General features: G+C 40.5%; 1 protein-coding gene across 1 annotated transcript; it reads left to right on the top strand.

Annotated features, from left to right (window-relative positions):
• The first annotated feature begins 4,491 nt into the window (after positions 1-4,491).
• Myct1 (MYC target 1) lies at positions 4,492-14,857 on the top strand. The gene is made up of 2 exons (XM_090337944.1): positions 4,492-4,636; positions 13,914-14,857. The coding sequence occupies exons 1-2, from the start codon at positions 4,585-4,587 to the stop codon at positions 14,411-14,413; spliced, it is 552 nt and encodes a 183-aa protein (XP_090194070.1). The 5' UTR covers positions 4,492-4,584; the 3' UTR covers positions 14,414-14,857.
• Positions 14,858-24,943: the final 10,086 nt, after the last annotated feature.

Here is a 24,943-nt window from a genome sequence, read left to right as displayed (position 1 = left end):
TTCATCTACAGTAGGGCATCTGCATTGTTTCCGTGGCCTGGCTATTGTGAATAGTGCAGAGACGAACATAGCTGAGCAGGTGTCCTTATATCCTCAGTTATGATGCTCAGGGTAGATGCCCAGGAGTGGTATGGTGGGATCTTAGGGAAGGTCTATTTTCAGTTCTTTAAGAAACCTCCACACTGCTTTCCAGAGTGGCTGAACTAGTCTACATTCCCACCAGCAATGTAGTAGGGTTCCTTTTTCTCCACAACCCCGCCAGCAACTGTCATTGTCTGAGTTCAGAATATTGGCATTCTAATTGGGGTAATGTGATGTCTTAGAGTTGTTTTTATTTGCATTTCCTTTATGACCATGGATGATGAGCATTTTCTCATCTGCTTTTCTGCCATTTTAACCTCTTCTTTTGATAAGTCTCTCTTTATTTCCCTTGCCCATTTAGTGATTCGTTTGTTGGGTTTGGGGGGATTCATTTCTTGAGTTCCTTGTAGATACTGGATATTAAGCATTTGTCTGATGTATTATTTGTAAATATTTTTTCCCAGTTGGTTGGCTGTCCTTCTACTTTAGTAGCTGTGCTTTTATCTGAATACATTTTAAATGTAGGGAAACACACATGACATCTAGATCTGAGCGGAAACACTCAGTGTATGGTAGACGTTTGGGGAATAATTACATAATTTTGTATTTAAAGTTTCAAAAAACTTGAGAAATGGTTGAGAAAAGACATAAATTGGTAGGAAACAAAATAGGATAATCTCTAAGATATATGATTGAGCTAAAAAGTGACACTACAAAACTAAGTTGGTAATATATATCGTTGCTTTAAAAATAACATAGTTGAATGTGTGCACAAAAATATTTATATGTTAGTTCATGGAAAGTCCAAGAAGGAAGCTTCAAAATACTGATCCTGGCTGTTTGTTGGAAGAATTGAATATTGTTGGAACTCAGAAAACACTGAACCAAAGCGAAGATAGCCATAAACACGTTCTCTGACCCATCATGTCCGATGAAGATCACAAGACACCTGTGTCACCATGTTCTAATGTACTCCAGAGCCAAAAGTGATATGAGGAGGGGCCTTTCTGTTTCCCTCACTATTAGTGTTGGGGCTGATCATTTATTTTTGTCCAATTATATTTCTACATAGGTTTTTAGCCCTCATCATACCTAAACATAGAGCGTGGTAGCTTACCCTGGGTCTTTGGAGTGGGGTTTTGAAGGTGTCTGTATCGTGTGGAAATTAGAATGGAAGAAACACATTAGGTCCTTCTCTGCCTTTTGGTACAGAGGTGTCTGTCAGCAACTTTTATGATAGGCAATAAGGGCCCGTCCTCTTTTACAATGTGGACTTGAGGAGGAATGGACAAAGCATTTCTTGCATTCTTATCTTAAGGAAGAAAATGATGAATGCTGGCCATAGGCTCAATGCGGTTATGGCACCTTGGTCTAGGAGCAGGATCCATGCTGGCAGGGGTCTCTCCACCACCCATCCTGCCAGCCAGAGTCTGACAGCTGCCCCAGCCTCGGCGCTCTGCCTCTACAGATGACAATAGTCTCTTCACTTCAGCAGTAGCAAGTTATAAGTCACAACTGAAAACCACCAAGACACTGGCGAATAGATCATTTTTAACTTGCTTTCAAGTGTTAAGGAACCTTGTTTTCTTCTATTATTAACGTGACTGATAATGCGTCTTAAGAGACCTTGAAACATTGATATCTGATTTAACTTCCAGGTTAACCAGTGAAAATAGAGATACAGGCAGATCATTCAAGCTCGTGCCATAGTCTATTCTGTGCTGCTATAACAAAATACCCAAGGTGTGGTACATTATAAAGAAAGGAGGTTTATTTAGTTTACAGTGCTAGAGTGTCAAAGGCTTGATGCTGACATATTCTTCTGTGTAGCTAGATCCGTGTGGCAAGTGACCTCAAGGGTCAAAAGCGAGTCTAGCGAGGTCAGGGAAAGCTCACTCTTTTTAAGATATCCCATTTTGGGGAAGCAAATTCACTTGTATGCACTGCCTAGACTGTGATCCCAGCAATAGTCCATAAATGATTTACTTAGTTCCTAGTAAGCTTTCAACTCTTGAAAGGTCACACCTCATCAGCCCCACCACTAGGGATCAAGCTTCCACAACACTAATGTTTCACGACACACCAAGACCATACTTCTGGTGGAAAAGACAAACAACCAAATAAAGCACGCTGATACAGCCTCAATATCTGAACCCACCCCAAATCCATTGGCTGAAACCTTCACTCACAGGGGATGGCATTCTGAGGGCCTTTGAGCAGAGGCAAAGCCTTGGTGAATGGAATGAGTGACCTCATAAGAAGCTGGGCATGAAGTCTCACACCTTTGTTGTAGGAGATGAGAATCCTGAGCTCGATGTCTGTAAGAGCATGGGCTTCACACTGAGGGAATTGGCTTCTAGAGCTGTGAGAAATTACTGGCTATTGTTTTACAGATGCCCAGATTATGGCATGTTGTTATGGCAACCAGAACAGATGAACACACATTCATAACACAAGGTCAGGAAGGGAAGAACTCTGAAGACAATGAAAGGCCAGAGGAGATAGTGTGTTTCAGTGGGGAAGTGAATAGTAGGGAGAAGGTGATTTCTCTCAGAGACTTAAATAAAGCAAGCAAGTCCCTGGAATGTCTGTGTTAGAGATAATCCTCTAAATATACTTTGTGACTATGGAGAGCCTCAGGTCTAAAAACTCAACCTGGGAAGTAATGAACAGGAGAAAAGCATCCCTAACATTTTTGAAAAGACTAAAAGCCAACTTCCTGTTCTGGCCTGACCCATCAAGGGAGCAGAAAATCACAGCATCAATGCTCATTCCCGTGGATGTATGCCAGGAGAAAGCAGAAAGTCCTTACCACGCGAACTACATGGGCTGGCAAGGGCTTATGCTCTTAACATGCAATTCCCAAGACAGAGAGAAATTGCTAGGCCATCCTTCCACAGAAAAACAACTTTTCTTCAGGGTTTTGACTGGGTTCTGACCATCTGTCAAAGTGAAATGTGTTGGTTGAAAATCTCCATGGTTCAATGTGAAACAATGGAAGGAAATCCCCACCAGCACTCCAACCGGAGATGGGAGGAACTCGGGTAGCACACAAGGTGATTGTGAGAAATCCAGTTATCTATTCTACCAACAAATATGCTTCAGGAGACATAGCAGTACTGAAGTCAGCTAGCTTTTCATTATAAAAATATATATTCTTAAAAATATATGCAGCAATGGAAGAATTCTGCTTTATGTTTTGGAAAAGTAGATACAATAATCTTTGTCACTAAGTGTAAAAAAAAAAGCAGAAATGAAATAGGAACCTTTCTCAAGCAATAGACTTATTTACCTGAATTATGTGGAGATAAATTTCAGCCAATTCATAAAAATGGAGACAAAGGACAGAAAACAATAGCATTTGCTAGAAGTAGGGTAGTAGACCTTGTATGAAATGTCTTTTTGCCCCATGTGTCCTAGGGATTCTCAGGAATGTATTGCACTTCATCAATATAACTCACAGTAAATAATATCTTAGGGCAGGGTTTTAGGGAAAATGTGAAGGTTTTATAAGGGTTAACACAGCTATTCAGAGATTGAGCCAATCAGATCACAGGTATTTAGTATACTATGATTCCCATTTCTGATCACTCGCCCTGGACTTGGTGGACTCAATTCATGCTCACCAAGCTCACAAAGACTGTTGAAGAATCTCAATGTCTGTCATTTCCAGAAGGCTTTCCTCAAGCTCTTCCCTCTCTCAGCTCTCTCATATCCTTCTGGAGCCAAATTTCTGGGATCATTGTGCTTGGCTGACACACTAATATTATAGTCACTAAAAGTTTTGCATTTTAACTTTCCCCTGCCTGATGTTAAGTAGATTCTTTCAGTGCAGAAACTATCGTTTTTGATATTTAAATACCAACTAAAAGTGTAGCCAAGATTGCAAATAAATTACACAAAGACATTTATGAAAGAACTTTTCAAAATGAATATACCAAGTAGAGCAGCTCGTATGCTGGATTTCAGGAAATAGATGAGATTTATAAATGAAGAATAGTAACTAAAATTAATCATGTTTCAGTCTAATATGGAGTTCTGAATAGCCTCTTTGAACTATATGTCTATGGGCTTTCAGACACTAGAAAATTGTCTGTTTCTCAATGTTCTGTAAAGGAAACCCAAAGAGTTGTAGCTGAGAGCTTTTAGATTTCCCCTGTGACCAGTGCCTGGGGAGACACCACGAAAGTCTCTTGTCCTGAAACAGCTCTGATGGTGCAAGAGAAGAGGAGGGTACTTGGTAACCTAGCCAAGGAAATGACGAGAAGGAAATTGTTTTGTGTCTCAGGAACCATGTGGAATTCCAAGATAAGAAAAACGGGTTGCTAATTTGAGTATAAAAGCAGGAAACATGATACACTTATTTCCTTTTATGCAAACACAAGTCTATGAGGGGTTGTGTGAAAATTATTTTTCTCTTACTGAACCACAAAGACATAGAATCAAACTGCTTCTTTTGAACATACTGGCTTTGCTTTCTATCTTCTCTTGTTTGTGAAGACAATGGCTAATAACACGACAAGTTTAGGGAGTCCTTGGCCAGAGAACTTTTGGGGTAAGATATTTTCATTAATTGCTTTTAATTTTAACTTATCACATGCAGAGAAATGCTTTTGTTTTCTGTAAACAGATCACTGACAGTGTTCCTAGATTTATTACAAAAAATATACTTGTATAAAGGTGTCTAGAGTGGGACTATGGAAACATTAAGAATCTGGGATAGAGATTTTGGCTGGCTGGAGTGACAGAAAATAAAATTAACACAATAACGAGACCATAAAACAGAATAAAAGGAGAAAAGAAACCTAAGGTTGAAATAACTGGCTTTTGGAACATGATGAGACAGTTGTTAGGGGAAAATTATATTTCAATGCCTAAAAATTATGATGATATGTTTTATTTAATGGAAACAAGATAATCTCAGTTTTTTTGTTTTACAATTTACAGTGTAAGTGCTATACTCTATATAAGGAATATACAGTGTATATGCTATACTCAGAATTGTTGAAGTGAATCTACGTGGTAATTCTGTATTTAATGTAATTTACAAAAGTATTATGACACCTACAACACAGGAACATGTTTGGAAGTTAGACAAGTTGAAGTGGACGCAACATTGTGTGGCTCACAATGGAAGAGGAGATGGACAGTAGGAAAGTATACATTTTGGCTGAGTTGAGTGACAGTGACCTGTCCAGAGGTCCTGCTGCTGGGGTGAAACCCTCACTACTAACTCCAGACTGAGGTTCAGGAACGAAGGGGCAGTTGACACATCGGGGGACAAGTTGTGTCAAATTGAAAGCAATAATTTTACAGAGATATCTACAATCGTATTTACATGTTCAAAGCAAGTTTGGTGAATCCCATCAGAAAACCATATGAGGCTTCTTTCTGTCTGCGGAGGAGATGTTTCAGGTGCATAAGGTGAGAAGTGGGGAGCTACCCTGCTGATCTAGTCCAGTGGCCCAAGGCCACAGAAATGAGCAAAGATGAATTCGTGTGTTCTTCTCAGCAATAGCTATTTCTGTTCACTTCAAGATTGAAGAGGAGGTTTACTGATGAATGTCTTAATAAAAGCATATAATAAAATTAATCAGAGGACCAAGAGGCTCTAGCCTTAAGAAAGCCCAAGGACAGTGCCCAGCCCTGAGCTTAAGCTCCAGGACTGGCAAAAAAAAAATCAGAGATGAAAAAAAGAATCCGTGCTCACATGTTATAGAGAATGGCTTTGATTATGCTATAGATTATTATTCCATTTAGATGTCAGGCAACAATAAGTTTTTTATTTGGGGGGGAAGGTGTCTACATATATATTTGTAAAAGTATTGCTTGCAGTTATTATTTATGGAGACTGCAAATATACTAAATGCATGCTAAAGAAGAGACTGCACCTAAGTTCATCATTATAAAGGAAGTCACTATATAATCTACTCCGAAGCCAATTCACTTATACTGCAAAAATAAGAATGCAAAAAGTGAGACTGACTCTTTCAAACTTTTAAGAATTAACTTTCTACCTTAAGAGGAAAATCATTTATTTTCTAAAGATAAAAACATAACTAAAGCTTAAATAAATGAGCTGTTTAGTTGGAGTATCTCCCCTGGTGCTTAAATTTAGATATCTTTGTAAGTAAATCTGTGCTTTCAAAGGAATTTACACTTAATATGTTAAAAATACCCACCATGTTAGTGTTACTGTTTAGTTTGTTTTGGGTCTTTTATGTTGTTGTTGTCCTTTTAGGGAGGGCAAGAAGGGGGTCACAGAAATGAACTAATGCCATCATGGTAGTCAATATATACCATGTGAAAAATAAACTGTGTATATTGTGGGCAGAGATCAGAGAGGGAAGCAGGGAGAAAGCAAAGGAAGAGGTGAGATTGTCCAAGAAGAACTGTACTCATTACCTGATTTATGGAATTGTAACCCCACTTTACAACCCCTCAATAATAACAATGAAATTATATTGAAAAAATATCCTAAAATCCTAATCATGACTTGTGAATATAGTGAAAATAGATGTGCATAATAAAGAAGAAGAGAACCTCGTGTATAAGCATCAAAACCAGTGTAAACATAATGAGCAGAAAAAATGTTGCTTTGAGTAAAATAGGTGGAAGATTGAGGAAATTGTGTATAAAATGCAATATGTACCTAATATATCTTACATATTAAATATAAAGTTTTATACATGCATTTTCTGAGATATAAATTGTCAAGTTTTTTATTTATTTTTATACTATATTGATATATTTATTTTGATCACTGACTTCTGCCAGATAGTTTTTTTTAAATCTTGTACAGTGAAGCATAATGCATTGTCTGCTTGGCACTTAGAATTAGGAAGATTAAAAACATAGTTTAAAAAAATAGCTTAAACAATCAAAACTTGTCAATGGAACTGTACAAGTTTCACCAATGTAACACATTTAGGAGATATAAAAATTGCTTTTCCATGTGTAACTTCCCTCGTTTCCTTTAATGAAGGCTAAAAAGGAAACTTCTGATGCTGCTCATTGTCGCAGGTGGTAACTTGCCCCTCTGTTGTTCTTAAGCTTTCTGTAAGTTCTGTAAGATTTCTACAAGCCCCAAACAGGCAGATCATTCTAAGATGCAAAGAACAACACTTGCTAAATATCGTGCAAGCAGTAAAGGCCCTTGTGAGAGCTGACAGCAAAGGTGGCCCAGAGCTACAACCCAGATGCCTCCCGTCCCTTTCACCACCCACCTTGGCTCTCCTCCCAGCTGCTCCCTTCTCTAGGAATCTTCCCATCAAGGCAGCAGGGTCACAGTCCACCACCTTTGCTATACCTGACTCTCATGAAACAGGAGCCAGTGTCATTGAGTTCAAGTCATTCCCTTAGTATTTGAGAGTTCCCTATGTCATTTCTATGGGCTATCCTACCATTCATTGTTGTATAAGCATGGTGAAAAACTAGAAAATAATGGCATCTTAATTTGCATTTACGCACCTAATTTAACCCTCACCAACCTCTCTCTTTCAAGAAGATTCCTTTCTTTGTATGATTAGGTGACCACACATATGCAAATATAAGCCTATAGTCTAATCAGAGAGAGTGGAGGAAGGGGAGCTTTGGCTCTTCATCCAGTTCTGTCTCTCTTGACACCCACTGACAAGTACTTCCAATGTATTTGTGTTCACTGCTGATGCCAATAACAGTAAAATCTGTACAGCAGTAACTAGGTGAAGTCCACTGTTTACGGGCCCTTTCCGGCTTTCCATTCATTCTGAGAATGTTGCTTTGACTGACTAAACCCAGATGCATGAGGCACTGTCATGTTCTTGTAACCATGCTGTGGATGGGTCTTGTCTATTAAGAATGAGTCACATCTTCCTGTTTCTTCAGGTGTCAAGTCATTTCATACTACACCCAGGACATCTTGAATGTGTTCTACAATATTGCCCTGGTAGTATCATAGTTAGGTCCCTACCCTGCTTATTGTCACAAACAAATTACTTTGTAGACCTTTAACCACAAAAGCTGAAAAATTTGGCTCCAATTCCTCAGGAGCCTTCTCCCCAGAAACCCCAGAACTCGTAAACAGTTCTGCTCAGACTTCTAGAAGTCTTTTTTAGACATTATTATGGTATGGATATTTTTATTCTAGATTTTTCTCCCTCAATATTTTGCTGGATTTCTGGTGACATCAAAGAGAATCTGAAAATACTTTACATTTGTATTATACACTTGTTCTCAGGGGCTAGTCTATGATAGGCAGAAAGAGATGTGCTATCTTGTACCTTGAGAATTCACCCTCCATTCTTGCCATACTGTTGGCCAGTGAAACTCGGAATATTGCCCCTTGTGAACTCAGGACTACTTCCCAAATTTTGTCTACCCTCACTAAACAAAGAAGCACCTCAAATTTTATTTCTTTCAAAGCTTTTTCTAGCCATTCTAAATACAAGTCATACTTACGACCTATAGTGTATTTATGCATCTCATTTAGCTTCTCCTCCTCCTCCTCCTCCTGCTCCTCTCCCTCCTCCCCGTCCTCCTTCCCCACCCCTCCTCCATCTCTTCGTTTTCTTTTTTTTCTGTGCCAGTCCTGGGGCTTGAACTCAGGGCCTGGGTACTATCTCTTAGCTTTTATGCTTAAGGCTAGTGCTCCATCACTTGAGCTACAGCTTCACTTCTGACATTTAGTAGTTAGTTGGAGATATGAGTGGTGAGTTGGAGATATGAGCTTTCCTGACCGAACTGACTTCAAACCTTGATCTTCAGATCTCAGCCATTTACTTTTTTATGACCATAAACAATACCTTCAATAACCAAGAAACTAAGAAAAGAAAATCAATAGCGTCCATTAGGTATTAGAGCTGGGACAAGCTGTCATTTTAATCGAATGGCCAGCATCTTGCTGAGGTTAGCTTAGGAATGGAAACCTAACTTAGTCATGTGGATTGCTGCAGAACTATTTTCAGGAATGTATTAGAACCTGCACAAGCCCACTCTCAGGAGGCCAGCAGGGAGTTTGGGGAGCAGCAAGTGGAAGGAGGCTGGAGTGGAGTGACCCACAGGAGAGTGGAAGAGATGAGTTCTGATCACTCCTCATGGAGCCGTAGCTAGTGAACTGTCATTCCAGGAAGGGGAGAGCTCAGAACCTAAGGGTGATCCATCGCCACTAACGTTTTGACCTCTACCAGCTGACCACTGTATTGACAGCAGTTGCACTTGTGAACAGAGCAGGCAACAAGGGTAAAAACCAGAAAGATGTTGACAGACACTTGGAATATTCCAGAAACAGATGGTGCTCACTTGGCCCAGAGAAATTGCAGAACAGACAGTGAGAAGATGCTGGATTCTGTTTAATTTTGTGTGTATTGAAGAGTGTGTGAAAATAGACCACATAATATTCCAGCAGATAAGTGCAACGTACTTTATTTAAAAAAAAATACTTGTATTTCACTACTGAATTTACTTAATCAAATTTATGTGTCCTAAATATTGCCTAAATATCATCAAATCTCTTATCATTGCCAGAACTATCATATCCACTAAGATACTGAGAACTACACAGACCACTTCAGTAAAAAGCTGCTCTGATGGTTCTTCTAATTGCAAAGGATTTCGAGTGTTTTAATCAATTCAGTTGTCTCTGCTAGTGGTCATTTTCGGATGCTTGTAATGACATCTGAAGGCCACTAGAGGGGGAGCTTTGCTAAAGTTTAGTACCAGTACCTGGACTTTGAAGTGGCAGTTACACTGACCATACCCCACGTTAGGGTCTTAGACTTGTATAACACTATAGTAGCTGTTATTATGACTCGAGCAAAGGACAAATGATTTGAGTAAGTTACACATCTAATAGCGAGAATTCACTGGGGATCTGTGTGCCAGTCACTTCGTGTATTGATTTGGCTGGTTCCTAATGAGTTTCAGGAACCTTTATTTAAAGCCAGTAGAGAATGAAGAAGATGGAGTATGACCAAGAAATACCACTCTCAGTATATATTTTCTGAATTTTGTAGTGTACACAGGTAGAGGAAACATTAATTCCAGTTAATAACAAATTATATGTGGGAGGCTACCATGGAATGGGCCATATCTTAGTTACTTGATGTTTCTCTGTGATTGAGTTTCTGCACTTTACTTTTATTTTCACTGTCTGGGTTTAAGAGAGTTTAAGAAGCAACATGAGGGTTTGCTGTTTGTTTTACCAATAGTCTTCAGCAATCTTTGAAATTATTTGGTCAACATTATCATTTGCAACTATTTAAAAATTATGCCTGGATAGCTAAGCTATAAGAATTAGTACAATGGTTCCCCCAAAACAAATTTGATTCACTTGGATTACAAAGTAATTTCTATGATATGAATACACAATTAAACTAATATTAGGAAAATATACATATCGAAGGCAATGAATTGTCCTATCCCATTTCTTTTGTGGGCCATGGGTCTTGAACTCGGCCTGGGCACTGCCCCTGAGCTCTTCAGCTCAAGGCTTCTGCCCTACCCCTGGGCCTGGGTGCTGTCCCTGAGTTCTTCAGCTCAAGGCTACCACCCTACTCTTGAGCTAAGCCCCCACTTCCCCTTTTCTAGCTGTTAAGGTTAATTGGAGATAAGAGTCTCAGGTCCTTCTGTGCCTGGACTGGCTTTGAACCTTGATCCTCAGATCTCAGCCTCCTGAGTAGTTAGGATTACAGGCCTGAGGTACTGCACCCTGCTTTGTCCTATCCCATTTTTATGACTTCATATTCTGTTTTACATTTGTTTAAACACTCAATGGTTTATTATTTTGCACGCACGGGTGTGTGTGTGTGTGTGTGTGTGTGTGTGTGTGTGTGTGTGTACTGGGACTCAAACTCGGTGCCTGACAGCTATCTCTTAGCTTTTCCCTCTCATGGAAGGTGCCCTGCCACTTGAATGCCATCTCCATTTCTTGTTTTTTGCTCATTGAAGATAAGAGTTTCACAGACATTTTTTCTTGGGCTGTTTCTATCCAGGGGTCCTCAGACCTCAGCCTCCTGAGTAGTTAGAACTACAGGCACAAGCCACTGGCATTCGACCCAGTGTTCACTATCGATGTGCATAGCATTGTTTTGATGATTCATATGGATACTTCAAAGTGGTTAGTTACTTTGGGTATCTATATAATGCTATATTTGATGATATTTGGAGTTATTTTCCCCAACTTTGAACATCAACAATAACCATACAGCTTCAAAGATGTTATCAGACCATCGATTCATTTAAATACTCATTGTCACATTGCTCCCCAGAAGTGCTGCTCTAGTTTTAGTGTCACAAAAATAATCTTCTTGCTCACAAACCCAAACCTTTACATTTAAGAAGACAGTGGTGGGGGGGTGGGGGTGGGAGGGAAATGGGTACCAAGACATGTGAAAGGGTATCAATGTATGTGAATTAATGCACCTTCTATCTGGCAAATATCATGTAACCCTTTTACTAATTACAATAAAAAAAAATTAAAAAAAAAGAAGACGGTGGTGTTTTACCATATTCTTTAATTTGCCTGCAGAGTCAGGAGCTGGTGTCCCACACCTGCGAGGGTGGAGGGACTCAAGTAGCACTGTGCCAGTGTAGTCAGAGAAAAGCAGTGACACAAAAAGGGAAAAAATAAATAATATTAATTTGCTCACTGGAGTTCAGATAGTACATTAGCTTTCTTAATGCATTTTGGAAATACAACCGTAATCTCACATGCACACAAATGCTCATTCAGTGTACTGGTGCTACCTTTGTGAATTTTCCCCCACTATTTGAAGATACAAAACATTGGCTTCCCTTGACTATACATTACAAGTTTCTAAACGTTTGTCCTGAAATGGATCCTTGCTGTCACCCCACTGCTGACATTTGTCTTGAGATATTTTGTCAGGAAACATCATTAAGAGGCTCAAAGGAAGCCATCCTAGGAAGGGATAGCTTTAAACACTTTTAGGGGTAACCGCAACCAGTTTCTCCTCTCAAAATCTCCTGTCAACTCCATTTCATGCAGCCTGAGGAATTTTTTTTTGCTAGTCTCTACTCCTATCTCACAGTCTGATGGTGTAGACTCATCCACAGATCAAGGATGCTAGGCTCTGGAGTAGAGCAATAAGAGGTTGCCAGAGTCTCAGGTCCAGCAAGCCAGCTGAGCCTCTTTCCTGTAATGACCACTAGAGGGCTCCCAAGGACAAGAGTGGGAGCTGAAAAGTGTCTTCTTAGGCCTGGATTTACCAGGCTCGGTTTCTGTTAGTGACTATTGTTGAAAGGGAGTCACATTGCCCAAGATTCAGAGGGTTATAGTCTTACAGGACTCACCATTTAATTTCCAGCCCATGGTCTTTCAATGTAGAATACACACACACACACACACACACACACACACACACACACACTCACACACACACACACACACACACACACACACACACACACAAATGTATAGCTCACCTGTCTACTTAACACAATTGATTTTTGTCTAGAAATGTCATTGACTTTATTGAGAGGAGACACTTCATATGGAGACTGAAGAATGAAATTTCCAGACAAAGTCTAAAAATTGTTGGCCAGCTACTGAGGAGGCAGGGGTGGGAGGGCCTGGACAAAAGTGTGAGCGCTTAGGTAAAAGTGAACTAAAACAAAAAGGGCTGAGAGGTGTGGCTCAAACAGGAGTTCCTGAGTTCTAACCTCATTACCACAAAAAACTAACTGCATGCAGGAAAAAAATATGGAATATTGCAGAAATTTAGAGAGAATGACAGGCTTCGAAATAGGCAGAAATCCAGCATGGTTCCTAGGTTAGATCAGGGGGTAGAAGGTGGGAAAGAGCAGAGGAGGGGAGGCTGGAGATAGCTTCTAAAACCCAGAGAGGTTTACATGCAAAGGAGTGGTGCAGCCACCTACTCCTTTGTATTCAGGAATATGTTTTTAATTTCCCAAGGCCCTACTAAGGTAGCAAGTCCATTTTAGGGATGATACAACACACACACACACACACACACACACACACACACACACTTTCTCCAGGACAGGAAGTCTGAACAAATAACAAGTTCCATGAATTGAAGGATACTGGTGTGGCCTGGTGGGCTTGTGGACATTCAGAAGGGAAGGAATTTCATGATCATAACAAGGGCATGACAACAACATGAGCCAGAATTTGGAGAGCAAGGAGGTTAAGGCCATGCCATCGTGCAGTCCCAGATACATATGAAGGTCTGGGAGCTCAGGAAATGGACATAAACCAGTCATCTCTACAGATGGTCCTCCACTCAGAGTGAACAGGAAGTGAGACAGCATGGAGACCCTGGTAAGTGAGTGATGACAGAGGAGGAAAGAGGAAGCCAGAGCAAGGCCCAGATTCCTTGTCCTCTTGGCACCTCGCTTACAATTGTAATTCAAGAGGAAATGATCTTTGAATGACATTTGCAGCTCTGTGGGAATAACTGATGACCTCAAGCAAGACTTCAGCATGAGTATTCTTTCTTTTTCCCTTTTTCTCTTGGTGCTGCACCTTGGGGCTTCCACTCAGGGCCTGGTGTTCTGTATTCTTATTCAAGGATGGTGCTTTGCCCCTTGAGACACAGCTCCACTTTCAGCTTTTTGCTGCTTCATTGGAGATAAGAATTGCTCCCATCTGTCCATTCTGACTGGCTTCCCACAATGATCCTCAGATACCAGGTTCCTGCGTAGCTGGACTTACAGGAATGAGCCTCCAGCCTGTACGCCTGGCTATCCAACGCCATTGCCTCTATCCCTAATTCTTGGTGTTGCATCCCGGGTTAGTTTCTACCCCGCAGTGTTGCTTCATTGAGGATGTGTTTCCACACTGATTCTGTCCTTTCTTTCCTTCCTTTCAGAGGACCTTGTAATATCCTTCAGCGTCTCCATGGCCATTGGGCTGGTGCTGGGAGGACTGGTTTGGGCGCTGTTCGTGTGTCTGTCCCGGAGAAGAGCCAGCGCCCCCATCTCTCAGTGGAGTCCCAGAAGGTCCAGGCCCTCCTACAGCCACGGCCCCAGCAGGACGGGATTCTACCGCCACAGTGGCTGTGAACGCAGAAGCAACCTCAGCCTGGCCAGCCTGACTTTCCAGAGACAAGCGTCTCTGGAGCTGGCCAATTCCTTCCCCAGGAAGTCCAGCTTCAGGGCCTCCACTTTCCACCCGTTCCTGCAATGTCCCCCTCTTCCTGTGGACACCGAGAGTCAGCTGATGACCCTGCCCACACCCTCGGCTGCCAGCCCCGCATCCCGCAGTGCCAGCCGGCCTGACTGCCGCTGGTCCAGCCACAGTCTCCGAGCCGGGCTGTCCCCCCAGCCGCCCGCCTACGACTCCATCATCAAGGCCTTTCCAGACCTCTGAGTGGATGCTCCTCTGAGCACAGATTTCTTTTTTCATGCCCTCTTCGTTTTTGAAAGGAGATCAAATGTAGACCGCATATGCTTGTCCCATGCGGACATGACATGGTCAAACACATTTCCTTTAAACATACATTTCCACACACCCACACTGGGTATTTCTCACACCAAAGCAGCATTTTCTCAAATGGCTTTATAGCTCTGCATCTTGTATTCTGTGTGAACTTTCCTGAAGACAGCGATTCTGACCTGTTGATAGGTTGTGATGCATTGTGTATGTGGTAGACTGAAATAAAAACGGAGATGTCTGTGGTCTACAATCCTCATTGACATGCCAATATGGCCACAAAGGACAAAAAGTCACTTGGTCTCTTAAGACCAGAATCGAAGCAATGTCTATTTCACCTTTTTTAGGATAAGTGACTCATAGTGGTGTTTTACAATTTTGGATTGTTTGAAATGGGTTTCTAGGTGTACAAAATGACAGAACCCAGGAAGTTCTTAGGTTCCTCCATCCCACAGTGAGAGTCCAGCAAAGGAGGTTGAGTCCCGTGATGGCACAGACTGGCTTACTGGCATCATAGGATGGTGTGGTGATGTCATAGGATGGCTTGGTGATGTCATAGGATGGCGTGGTGATGTCATAGAAGGGTTCAACAAAGGCAGCTAAATATCACATTTATTTGTTCTCAAAGCAAATTTTCAGCCAGTGGCTCACACCTATAATCCCAGCTACTCAGGTGGCTGAGAACTGAGGATTGTGGTTCAAAGCCAGCCCGGCCATCAAAGTCCTTGAGGCGCTTATCTACAGTTAACCACTAGAAATCTGCAAGTAGCACTGTGGCTCAAGTGGTAGAGTGCTAGTCTTGAGCTGAAGAGCTCAGGGACAGCCCCCAGGTCCTGAGTTCAAGTTCCATAACTGACTATATATATAAAACATCAAGCTCAAGTTTTCTTTCAGGGGCCATTTTCTTCTGTAAACCTGGGTCTGGATTTGACCAACACTTGATCAAGGGGTCTTGAACCATGAACAAGTCTTCTCCCTGGAGCCAATGTTAGTCACCAAGCATGTCCTTCACCTGCTTTTCTGTAAACTTCAACCCCAGCCTCTCTGAAGAATTTCTGGAAAAGGATTCATTCAGGCCATGTGGTCATAAGAACAGACAGACTGTCCATGGCCACAGTAGGGGCATCCATAAAGGTGAGTGCCAAAGGGTGTGAGTAGCAGAGCTGAGAAGCTACCCTTCCTTTGTGAGGACAGACACTCATTAGAAATCCTTCAGAAATGGTATAGTTCATTCCTAAGGACAAACAATTAGCATATGCTGTTGTTCCAGCGTGCCTCTGACCAGGGGGATTTTCAGTGAAGAAAACCACTGAAATCACTTTAGTGTTTATGACACAGTGGTCACAACTAATGATATCTCCACACAGTTAAGAATGTAAACAATTTGTATATAATAGACATGCCATAGGGCATTCTGTTGGTTTTGTACAGGTTAATGTTTATCCATTGTTCCTCAAGAGAAATTATTCTTCATAATGTCTGTAGGAAGATACTTGCTAATTAAATCTCCCAAGAAAAGAAGGAAAAAAGGAGGTAAGGTAAGAAAGAAGGACAGAGACAAGATGAACATAAGCAAAATAATTAAAAAATAATAACTAATGAAACAAACAACTTAAATGTCGGGTTTTTCATAAGGACATTTACAAGTTATAACCCAGTAAAATTTCAAGGCAACTTTAACTGAGCAAGAGGGTTAATTTTAACTTGCGTGTCATTCTTCAAATTTAGCATGAGAAGCAAACAAACACTAGCTACTCTGGAGGCTGAGATCTAAGTATCGAGGTTCAAAGCCAATCCAAGCAAGAAAGGCTGTGAGACTCATATTTCCAGTTAGCCACCTAAAAACTGGAAGTGAAACTTTGGCTCACAGTGGTAGAGTACTTGTCTTGGGCAGGAAAGCTCCTGGACATATCTCTCAAAGGAAGGAAATGAGACCAAAAGTCCTCTGGTGCTTTTTAGTGTTAGGAAGCCTGGCTGCTCCCCAGCCATAGATAGAAAATAAAGGATCGGGAGTTTGGCCTAGTGGTAGGGTGCTTGCCTAGCATGCATGAAAACCCGGGTTCGATTCCTCAGTAACATATACATAGAAATAGATAGAAATGGTGCTGTGGCTCAAGTGGTAGAGCACTAACCTTGAAAAAGCCCAAGGACAGTGCTTAGGCCCTGAGTTTAAGCCCCAGGATTGGAAAAAAAAAAAAAAAAGAATCAAAACCTTGTAAATAGTGTGCTGTGGGTGAAATGTGAAATCAAGGCCTAAACTGAAGACATTTTAAGTTGTCTTTATTTTATTTGAAATGTGTTGCTAATTATCAAATAAAGGTAAAATGATATCATTTGGATCCATGGTATATTTATTAAGTAAAACACCACTAAAAAACAAAAGCAAGAGGGAGAAGAGCATGGGAAGGGCTCTCAGTGTTCAAAAAGTAATGTACCTACTACCTGACGAATGTAACTGCAACCCCTCTATACATCACCCTGAGAAAAAAAATACAATTAAAATGCTTAAAACTAAAAAATGAATGAATTAATTAAAGCATGAAAAAAGGGCTGGGAGGTTGGCCTAGTAGTAGAGTGCTTGCCTAACAGGCATGAAGGCTGGGGTTCAATTCTTGGGTACTACATACCTAGAAAAAAGCCAGAAGTGGTTCTGTGGCTCAAGTGGTAGAGCTCTAGCCTTGAGAAGCCCAAGGACAGTGCTCAGGCCCTGAGTTCAAGCCAGGACTGGCAAGAAAGCAAACAGAAAAAAAGAAAAAGAAAAAATTTGATTTGTGTGGTCATAATTAAATTAAGGATTTTGATGTAGGGAGATGGTCCTAGATGATATCTGTGTCCCCTAAATACAGGAAATGGCCTTATAAAGAAGCCGGAGGTATAGAGAACAAGTGGTGGGGAGATAGAGAGGAAAACAATGACCTTGAAGGCCAGAGCAGTACAGCCGCAAGCCAAGGAATGCCTGCGAGGCACTCAGTAGTTGTACAAAGAAATTGTCATTTAACAAAGTGGTTTATGAATAAAATGCATTTTGCTCAATGCCAACCTTTCATCACCCTTCCCCCATTCCTACCAGCACTACTTCTTCCCTCTTTTTAATTTTGTAGGACAAACATCAGATTCTTAACTGCATTCTCCACTCTTTTCTTCTTTATTCATCGACTTTTCTTTTGTATTCCCCTTCACTCTGCCTCACCCCTTTAAGTGCCTGCTTGCTGGTGTTTTATTTGAATCTACTGTATCCCCTTTGCATATACTTGCATACAACTCAAGTGAAATAAGTCAGGCCCAGAGAGACAGAGCGGATACATATTTTCTCTTGTATCTACACTTATGACTCTAAAAGTAAATGTAAGTGCTCTGACATTTGTTTAGAAGAAAATTCTCATTCTGTTGGGTTAATTCTACCCTAAGGTTTTTTGCATAAGTGGTGTGAGTCTGGCCTTCCGGTGTTATCTTCCTGAGTGATTGTTGATTGCTCGCTCTGGCCTACTGTAGACACACCGTCTCACTGAATCTTGTACTATCTTGGCCAAATCAAATCTGTAAAGTTCACTTGCAATTTAGTGTATTGCTTTTGAGTCATCTTGACATTTTGACTTCATAAGTGTAAACTGAAAACTGCATTTACGGGACATTGTTTTTTTAAAAAATAAAACAACATATGCCAGATCCCCAATCTACGGATGCTTAATTAGATTAGACAATGCTTCTGAGGTAATGTTGCTGAAAGACAATTGTAAAAAGGAAATTTATCTCTAATATTTTTGTGGCACATGAAAGGCTGAGGCTATGTTTGATGTTAGGAGAAGGCATAAAAGAAACATGTGAGTGATGAGGGTGGAGTGCAGAGTTTTAAAAGGCAACTAAGAAGAAGAGTATTAAGTGTGAATAATGTAAAAAAAAAAACACTGTAAAGGAACTTGAGGAAAAGCTTGCCTTAATTTTAAATTTATAAACACCAGATATAATGATTTGAGTTGCTGACCCTTTATTAAGAAATCATTGGGTCAGGCATTGGTGGCTCATGCCTGTAATCCCAGCTACTCAGGAGGCTGAGATCTGAGGATTGCGGTTCCAAGTCAAAGTCCTTGAGATTCTTCTCTCCAATTAACCACCAGAAAACTGGAAGTGGCGCTGTGGCTCACAGTGGTAGAGCATTAACCTTGAGCTGAAGTGCTCAGGGACAGTGCTCAGGTGTAGAGTTTAAGCCCCATGACCGACAAAAGGGGAAAGAAGAAATCCTTGGGCCCAGTGTATTAGTGTTAGCACATAACTGTAATCTCAGCTCTGAGAGTTTGGACAGGAAGATTGCAAATTTGAGAGCAACCTAGGCTATATAATGAAAACCTCAAAAAATATGGCAATACATACTGGCAGGAGTTAGAGATAATGTCCTCTGAATATATCATGGTAATGCTACCTTCTTTATGCCAATATTGCAAGGAGAATGTTCTCTAGATCATTCTTTGTGCTATTGAATAATGCAGTCTATAGTGAACTGTTGTAACTGAATTGAGTCCGTTTCACTACTTTATATTATCGTTTGATTCCACCTGTGCATGTTGGTAGTTATAACCAAAATAACCAAAATAGAGGTGGATCAGAGTTCTGTTTTCAGTATTCCCACATCCTAAGGATAAGGAGCTTTGACAAATGCTGGACTGGGAACATAACTCAGTGGTAGAGTGTTTATAAATGATGATCCTCAGTACCATAAAATGAAGGAAGGTAAGAGGAGGAGGAAGACAAGTAGGAGAATAGGAAAGAGGAGACAAAGGAAGGGAGATGGAGAATTGAGATTCTATATCCACCAACAAATCACATGCATTGCTAAAATAATTTCATCACATTCTCTGTCTCATTCTAAATTTTCTGACGTTTTAGAGGACACTATAAGAACAAAGCTCCAAATACTTATTGGTTTACTTTGAAAAAAAACTGGATGCAAGGGAATGGAATTGCTAAAATAGTTTTTCTCTTCTTTATATTCCTTGAGTCTACCTTTTATCTTTGCATGGTTGTATCATATTTAATTTTTAAAGGCATGGTCATATAAATAGACATGATCATATAAAAAAGAAGCAGAGGTGAAATTAGGGCCAAGGGGAAGTGAGGTGGAGCCGGTAATAAGGTTAACAGTCAAACACCAAATCCTTGCTTACAAACACTTAACAACTATGGACCACAGATTTAGCTCTTAGGTATTGAATTAGGAGCCGAAAGAAAGGCAGGGGACCAGACACATCATTCACAGAGCCCATAGGGCAGATCCAAATTATTTATTCAAGAATGAGAAGAGCAAGTTCAGATTATAAGCCATAGCAGCCACAGTTTGATTTTATCATAAAGTGGAACTATGAAATGCAATCAACTGAGTCCTAAATAAATCTCCTTAGGGTAATGAAAGTAAGTAGTTTTATCGCAGAGTTTTTCGTTCAGGCAGTCATCACGATGGAAAAAAACCAACAACATAATCAGCAGATATAACTCCTACTGAGATAAAGTCCCATCACATTGAGTTAGGCAGTGTTTCCGTGAAAGGTTTCTACATCAGCAACAGTCTTTCCTAACAAGATTGAAAAGCCCTGAAGACATAATCAGATAACTTCCAAGAAGGTATTAAGCAATCTTGTGCGTTGTGGATAACATGGGTGGAAGTGACACATTCTCACGAGGGACAGGTTTTGTACATTTTCATCAGAAGGATTTTTCCTCAGAAAAGGTTGGGAAGTGAAGAGTGTGCACATCCACCACGAAAATCTCCTCAAAAGTAAACTTGGCATACATGGGTGTGATCATCAATTTAGAGTGTGCTCGCTGCGTATTTCTCTGAATGAAGGAAATTCTGTTTGTCACATTAGTGAGTGCCCGTGCCTGCTCTATCAGCCAATGAGGATAGACCGATCTCTTCTCATGAAAGTTTAGATGCTGACAGAGGATGAACAGGGAGAGATACTTCATTGCAGCAACCTTGTCTTCGTAGGAAAGATGTCGATGTCCCATTGGAAATGATATAGGCTGTGTTCCAAATCATACTAGAGAAACTCCAAATTTGTAACTTACCATGTGTTAATAAGTTCTTAACATAGGGAGTTTTAAAACATTTGTAATAAGCCTATTTTAAAACATTACAAAAGAAAGCATTACCAACTCCTGGTGCTTCCCCCTTAAAACACTGCAGAGGGGATGGGCTGCCTTCCACAGAATACACAGCCACAGACATTTTTGTCTTCTAAAATGCTTTCATCCAAAAGCCATGCCTTCTTATGTGACCCACAAATTAACAACACAAAAATGTGAAATAAAAGTGTGGCAGTCCTTTCTCCATGTTTGTATCTGTTGCTCTGAACCATTCATTTTGCAGCCATCTCGGAATCTAGAAGGAGCAGAGCACCTTTATGGGGTGCAGGGTGCGGGGGATTGGGGGGATGTAAAACCTGCCCCCAAGGAAAGGAACAACAAAACCTGTCTGAGAAAGACCATTGACTCATCTGTTTAGCTTGACGATGTTGCTTCACTCAAGTGAAGACTCTGACAGGGACACCTCCAAAATCTCTCCCAAAACATCACGGACGCCTTGAAACTCTGTTCCAATTCTTTGCCTCAGTCTCTGGTGGATCACCTAATGGATTCTGTCTTCTACCGAGAGGGAGACCCTCTCCTTTCTGTGCCTTGAATTCCTGGCCTTCATTCCCTATTATATTTGTCCTTAGCAAACAAGGTAGAAAATACAGTGCCTAAGACAGAGAACTGAACCAGGTTCTTCTGGTTCCCTCCAGTGGAAGCTTTAATCTTCTAGTGAGAAAGATCCTTAAGCATGCATGCCCAGAATTTCAGGGAGTTGAACACTCAGTGGGTCACTGAAAAGGGTCTCTCCTACTTCCATCCTTGTATCTACCGAATGGTTCGTGACATCTTGCTGGCAGAGACATTTGGGGGAGAGATGATGTGGGGGCATTGTTGAGAAGAGCTTGGCAGGCCAGAGGTGGTGTGTGTGGGGTCTTACTCTGCTGAGCTCATATGGGAGAGAGATAATGGTGGCTGATTCTTCATTGGGTGTGGGGGAAGGTTTGAACTCTAGCCTGGACACTATCCCTGAGGTTTTGTTCTCACTTGAGACAAAGCTCCACTTTTGGCTTTTTGTGATTATTCGGAGATAAGAGTCTCACAGGATTTCCTTCCCTGGGTTAGCTTTGAACTATACATCTTCAGATCTCAGTCTACTGAGCAGCCATTTTTCTCTTTTTATGTCCTAAGAACTATTGTCCATGAAAGCATAACTGCCAAATATTATTGATATGTGTGCTTAGAAATTAAGTTATCAAAAGAATTTAATTCTTATTCTTTACTCAAGAAAAATGCCAAGAACAGAACTTTTTCTAAATAAAGAATAAGTCTCTGTATTTTTTTCCCCTGTGTTATTAGATTCGGGATTACCTCAAGAGGAAAACTAGCTGTTTTCCTTTTTCCATTATGGCGGTTCTTCGAGATACCCCAAAGCAAACAGGACCAGAAAGAGTACTTATACATCTATATAATGCTTGATTCCTAGTCCTGATGCTGTTCAACCAGAGCCTCATTTAGTTATAATTTGAGATAAAACTTATTTCCAAATAAATGTAAATTGGTGGACTTAACTGCCAGCTAACATCATCAATACATATTAATCAGGCATCCATGGTAAATCTAGATATTCAAGCCACCAGATGGCCACACACTCCTTCTCTGGCTTCCTGTTTCTTCTGTTTACAAGACACGTCCTCTTGGCAGTGTGGGGACTCATTAGCTATCTTCTCAGTCTACTCAGAGAGAGAAAAGAAGAATCCCAATCTCAGTTCTGTTTCTGGTTTTGTCACTTGCCCTTTGGGGAATGGAATTGCTATGATTTTTCAAAAGCAAATGGCAGGACTAAATCATCTTGAATTTCTTCTAGCTGCAAATGATGGTTTCATGAATCAGAAATTAGGACATTGTATTCATAGATGATATGAACTTCTGTGTAAATGATTCTGTAAACAACACCTCCAAGACCCTAGAGTGAGCTGATCTATAACTTTGAGAAAGTAACAGAACACAAAATTAACTCACAAAAATCAGTAGCTTTTCTGTATACCAACAATGAGGAGAGAGAGAGAGAGAGAGAGAGAGAGAGAGAGAGAGAGAGAGAGAGAGAGAGAGAGAGAGAGACAAGAGGGAGAGGAGAAATCAAGAAAACAGTTCTGTTAACAATAACCTCGAAACCAAAACACTAGAAATAAATCTAACCACTGAAGTTAAGGACCTCCTTAGAAAAAACAATAAAACTGAAGAAAAAAATAAAAGAAGACATGGGGGCGAGCGGGAGTTTGGCCTAGTGGTAGAGTGCTTGCCTAGCATGCACGAAGACTGGGGTTCAATTCCTAGTACCACATACATAGAAAAGAGCCAGAAGTGGTGCTGAGGCTCAAATGGTAGAGCTCTAGCCTTGAGAAAGTCCAAGGATAGTGCTCAGGCCCTGAGCTCAAGCCCAGGACTGGCAAAAAAAAAAAAGACACCAGGAAATGTAAAGCCCTCCGAAGTTTATGGATAGATAGAATTAAGACTGTAAAAATGACCACATTGCCAAATGTCTTCTACAAATTTAATGCAAAACCCCTGAAAATTTCAAAGTCAAAACTAACAAAAAATTCATATGGAATCACAAAAGGTCCCAAATAGCTAAAGCAATTATAGGCCAAAAAAATGCTAACAGTATCACAAATCCAGACCTCAAACTTTACACACAGCTCTAACAAACACAGCTTGGTGTGTTTGTTAGAAACAAAACAGGTCCAAAGATCAATGGAAGACTCAGAAATAAACCCATATACTTACATCCAACTAATATTTGACATGGAAGCCAAATATGTATGTTGGAAAAAGACAGCTTCTTCAACAAATGTTGTTAGGAAGACTGAAACTGGACCGTCAGTCACTTTGTACTACAATCATCTCAAAATGGACCAAAGACCCCAAAGTGAGATCTGAAACCTTGCAACTATTATAGAAAGAATGGAGGGGAGAAACATTAGAACTTATTTCCATAAGCAGGAACTTGCTGGGCAGAGTTCTAAAGGCTCAGCAAATTGGAGGAAGAATCAATAAATGGGATTGCATCAAACTAAAATGTTTTTGCATAACTAAGGGCATAGTTACTAAGCTAAGAAGGAAACCTACAGAACTGGAGAAGATCTTTACCAGTTATACATCCAACAAAAGCTTAATATGCAGAATACTCAAAGAACTTAAGAAACTAACCTGCCCCCTCCACCAAAATCAATAGCTCAAGTAATAAATGGGCAAATGAGACAAATAGGAACTTCTCATAAAATGAAATAGCCAATAAACTATGAAGAAATACTCAACATCTTGGAAATACAAATCAAACTAACATTGAGTTTCCAGTTCCTCCTAGTAGATTCTCCAGCTTCAAGAAAGTTCTTTTCTCTGAACAGCAAACAATGGTGGTGATGTAGGGACAAAGGAACCCTATTACACTGTCAGTGGGAATGTAAATTAGTGCAACTACTCTGGAACGTGGTTTGGAGATTCCTTAAAATACTAAGCATAGAACTTCCATATGATCCAGCAACACTACTCCTGGACATCTACCCAGATAATTACAAGTTAGGATATGGTAAAGAAACTTGCACATTCATGTTCATTGCTGCACTAATAGTAGTAGTCAATTTATGGAAACATTCCGGCTACCCTACAGCAGATCGGTGGATCAAGAAAATGTGGTACAGTATCTTGGTTTGTAAACTACTGGGTAAATACCCAGGACTAGGATACAGTAAAGCCACCAGTACAACCATGTTCATTGCAATGCTAGTTATCATAATCAAGGTATGGAATCAGACCAGATGCCCTTAGTGGATGGATGGATGGATGGATGGATGGATGGATGGATGGATGAATGGATCAAGAACATGGGACATACATACACCATGGAATTTTATTCATCCATTAGAAAGAATGATATTGTACCATTTGTAAAGAAATAGAAAGTCGTGGAAAAAGTTATTTTGAGCAGTGAAGTAATCCAGGTCCAGAGAGACAAAGAATACATGGTTTCCCTTATATATGGCAGCTAGATGTCACCTTTAAACTTGAGAGTGAATAGGCTGGGTAGTATGCAAGTGTCCACAAATGTATGTACTGAAATACAGTAGATTCAAGGGAGAACTCAAGTAGTATAATTCCTTAGAAAGGCAAAGTAGAAGTTCAGCAAACACCAGGAACTGGGTAGAATGTGGGGTCAAGGGGAATGGGGACAGGGATTGAAAATGAGAAGAGGAGAGTAAAGTTAAGAATTCAATGTCTAGCCTACAAACTTAAAAAGAGGGAGGGAAGGGGTGGATAGGGGAGGGAAGAATGAGAATATTGGAAGATATATTCATAAACAACTTTGTTAAATGGCAACTTCTTTGTACAACTACTTAAAGATAT

Source organism: Megascapheus bottae, chromosome 8 (assembly GCF_031878675.1).
Source record: "Megascapheus bottae isolate mThoBot1 chromosome 8, mThoBot2.hap1, whole genome shotgun sequence".
Taxonomy (NCBI): domain Eukaryota; kingdom Metazoa; phylum Chordata; class Mammalia; order Rodentia; family Geomyidae; genus Megascapheus; species Megascapheus bottae.
This window is presented reverse-complemented; position numbering and strand designations above follow the sequence as displayed.